Source organism: Ictalurus punctatus, chromosome 9 (genome assembly GCF_001660625.3).
Source record: "Ictalurus punctatus breed USDA103 chromosome 9, Coco_2.0, whole genome shotgun sequence".
Classification (NCBI taxonomy): domain Eukaryota; kingdom Metazoa; phylum Chordata; class Actinopteri; order Siluriformes; family Ictaluridae; genus Ictalurus; species Ictalurus punctatus.
Genome location: NC_030424.2, coordinates 11,321,168 through 11,325,000, shown reverse-complemented (window position 1 = coordinate 11,325,000; position 3,833 = coordinate 11,321,168). Strand labels below are relative to the sequence as shown.

Sequence of the window (3,833 nt, the reverse complement as noted above, 5' to 3'; positions counted from 1 at the left end):
AGGTTCCAAGACCCCCAGCGGATGCCTGAAATCCCACATAGTAGCAAACACAATATGCTGGACATACCCATTATGATCAGGTCAATTTAATAAATTAGGTACAATAAGACATCAACCACAATAACTAATAATAAAATAGAACAATTATAATAATAAAGGTTATGTGAATGTGGTCTTTTTTTCTCTCGCTCTAAAATATTTATTGCACTGTACTCACTCTTCTTATTCTTCTGCTACGCTGGACAATTAACGTCCCTGGAGGGACCGCACAGGAATTCATCACGTTAGAACGGCGTGCAATTTTAAATTATGAATATTTACTATATTTCTGGAATTTTCTATTGAATTTTTTCAGACTGTGGTCAACCACGGATTAACTGAAACCACGGCACCTGAAACAGCGGATATAGGGGTATGTGTATGCAAGTATGTGTATATACTGTGTATGTAGTTTCACTCTCATTGGTTCCTGACTTTTTTTGACACTCTGTAGATTACACTTATGCAAACCACAAAAGTCAATTTCAGTTCAAATCCTATTTCAGATGGAATTATATAAACTCAAAATAACATGCAAATTTAGATTTCTGCATTTAAATTCATATCTCTAACAGCATGATTATTAGTTACACACTGCAGGTTTAATCAGTCTGGACAGGATTTCGGAGTTTTTTTTTGGTGATTGTTGCAGCCAGAAATGCTTGATTTTGCTGGTTTTTATTTTAAATTTGCGATGCAACTTGCAGAGTTTTTTTTTTTATCCTTTTTTGCAGAAAACTACTTGAATTGGCGGTGTTATAGATTTAAAAACATTGCTAGTTTTTAGTTTTATTACGTTTTGTATTTTGGCTTTCAATATCAGTTTCATTTAGTTTTGATGGTGGATAAATAGTTTTGATTTCATTTTTATCTTCCGAAAATCATTACTTTTAGTTTTTAATATCATGGTAATCGTACTCAAAATAAATAAATAAATAAAAATCCCAAATTGGTCTGTGTCTTTTCCTACCTATTAATTACGCCATTAGCGTTCACACTGCTAAATCACTGCTGTGCCAAGGAACTCCAATACACGTTACACTGCCATCTACTGGTCATTTATGACTTGGCAACATTGATAGATCCACTCCATTCCACCTCTGTTCTTCAATCAGACCACCCAACAATTTAAAATACAAAAACCTAAGTTTTATTCTCCAAAACCCTATTTAGTTTTCCTTTGTACTGAAGGTGGACATCACAGTTGCAGTTTAGCTTTCATTTATTTGGAAATTTTTATTTCAGTTAATGAAAATGTTTTTCTCACTGATAGTTTTCATAAACGATAACCTTGGATGAAACGAGACCTCATGTTCGACTCACGTGAATCGAAGAGGCTGAATAAGTGTTGTGATGTCACATGACGCGTTTTCTTTTCTTTCTTTTTTTTTTTTTTTAAAGGCAAGCCCCTCTGAATATTGCGGTGTTTGCTTGATTTTGAGTTCGTTTCTGCGATCGCAAAAATCCTGGAGGGACTGATTAATTATTACTAAACATTTTGGCTGTCATGGTATAACAGTATAATCCCCCCCCCAGATGATGTCACAACATGTAATCCACACAATGACAAGTGGTTGTGATCAATGTCCACATTAAAAAACAGATTACAGTATGTGTGCATCCTAAAACAGACCACCTGGAACATCATTATCATCCTTTATCATCCATGGTGCTAAAATAAACGTTAACCACAATAAAGGATTCGAGATCAAAGCTATACTGTCACTCTGCCAGTTCAGGACTAGGCACGGAGCTAACTTCAAACATGGCTGACTTCACCAAATCAAATCTAGCTCTGCAGCATTTTTTTCTGACAAGTACGCCTGTTACACTTCCTGCCACACCGCAGTTTCTGAACTCCCTATTTAGGGTTTTATTAAAGAGCACTATATGGCAGGGCGGCAGTGAGGGAGACAGCATGCTGACTTCTAGCTTCTGAAACGTTATCTTGACCCAGCTTTACTTTAGCAACCTGAAACCACAAAAACATAGGATTAAAAGCAATTTACTGGATTCAATACACCACTATATACACCAAGTATCTGCTGCTTTTAGTGATTTGTTTCACATCTTTTTCCAGCAGAAAGAAATCACCATGCACTGTGTGACTTGGTGGAAAAGCAGAAATGCTCTGGTTGTTCGATGGATTTATGGAGCACTATCCAGGGAATAAAATGTGCCACCGGGGGTGTGGGGTGTGTGTATTTCTTTCAGAACAGACTTCCATATTATGTTGCGCTCTCTTAATATAGAGTGAAAAATGAAACCCTCACTTTAAAAACAGGTTCACTATCAGCTATTGAAATGGAAAAGAGAACTTGGTATGAAGGAGATGGCATATCATATGATCCACATCAGTCATGTTGCAAAGGTGATAAAGTATATTACGCAATTTAAGTAATACAAGGAGTTTACTTCCTTCTTCTGAAACTGTCCTCATGTGAAACGTTTATCACAGGTCATGAAACAATAACGATGCCAAGCAGCTATACTTTAGGAGGAGGAAAGCGACCTTGCCTTCAACAAGTCTTATTAAACAAACCCTTATGATATTACATTTGAAAGTTAGCTCGCTAGTCAAGCACAATATACAGTATACACAGCTGTATTGGTTACCAGGTTACTCTTTCACATGACATATATTAGGTAAGGTTAATAAATATTTAAATAACACATGACTGTAAGGTATGAAAGGTTATACTAAAACCAACAGGCAGGAGAGGTTGCTAGCTGTTTGCCGCGAGCCTGCTGTCATCGCCTATCTTAAGCAACAGCGGGAGAGTTAGCTCGCTAGCTAGCTAGCGTTAGCTGGCACACCAGAAAGATTGGAGTCCAGCTAATAACATCCTGCTAAAGACCCTGCATTGTACAACAGCGTTGTGCGTCCAGATTTTGCGCTAAACGCGCTCCGTACTTACGTGGTCGGAGTTGCTGTTGGCGCTGTGATAACACACAGAACTAAAAGTATAACCCGAAATCGACGCCGCCATGATGGAAACATACCCGCCTCTCCCACAATCCCTTGCGCACGCGTTCCTCACCGATGTTTTGGAATGACGTCAGTGCGTTAATGATGGAAATGCTGTGGCTAAAACTGGGCAGAGTTTCTGTTATAAGACCACGAAGGAATGTTACTTTGCAGTTACAAAAAAAACACCAAAAAACAACCCATCAATACCTAAAAGCGAATTCTTTGGTGAATTCCTTCATCCCTGCTCAAAACAAAACAAAACAATATAAACCATCACAGAAATTCTAATAGTTTCCACTACAAATACCATTACAAACCATCAGCTAACCATTAAATCCATTACCGTTATTGGTCCTTAAAGTCATCTACTAGACATAACATGCCACCAATAGAAGGCAACACATTACCAGTAGAGACCCACGTAGACCATTAGAGTTTCCGTTAAAACCAATACAATTCTCATTATAACCATTAAAACCATTACAAATTCTATGGCTGTTTTTATTGTTGTTTTTCCAGCATAGCTGTCATATCACTATAAAAGAACATTGTGACTGAAAGTTTTGAGTGTTTCAGCAACAGTGCTGAAGTTGTTAACCAAAGCAAAACATTCCCAGAATGTTATGAAATTGTTCCCCAAAATAACCAAAGGGGAACCAGAAGCTAACCCTAGGGAAATGTTATTTGTTTGCTGGGATATGATCTCATTCTGTTAAAGATATTATTAAAAATGTGTCATTTTCACCCAATAGTTATAGAGAAATTGTTAGTTACTTCTTGAACGTAAACACAAATATGGAAAAAATAGTCACAGATACAACAG

General features: G+C 37.2%; 1 protein-coding gene across 2 annotated transcripts in view; it reads right to left on the bottom strand.

Moving 5' to 3' along the window:
- abraxas2 (abraxas 2, BRISC complex subunit) overlaps positions 1–3,056 on the bottom strand; it is a 13,534-nt gene extending 10,478 nt beyond the window's left edge. For both annotated transcript variants that reach the window (XM_017476861.3, XM_017476862.3), the window contains exon 1: positions 2,958–3,056. In XM_017476861.3, coding sequence (XP_017332350.1) covers positions 2,958–3,029 — 72 coding nt within the window. In that variant the 5' untranslated portion in view covers positions 3,030–3,056. The remainder of the gene's footprint in view (positions 1–2,957) is intronic.
- Positions 3,057–3,833: the final 777 nt, after the last annotated feature.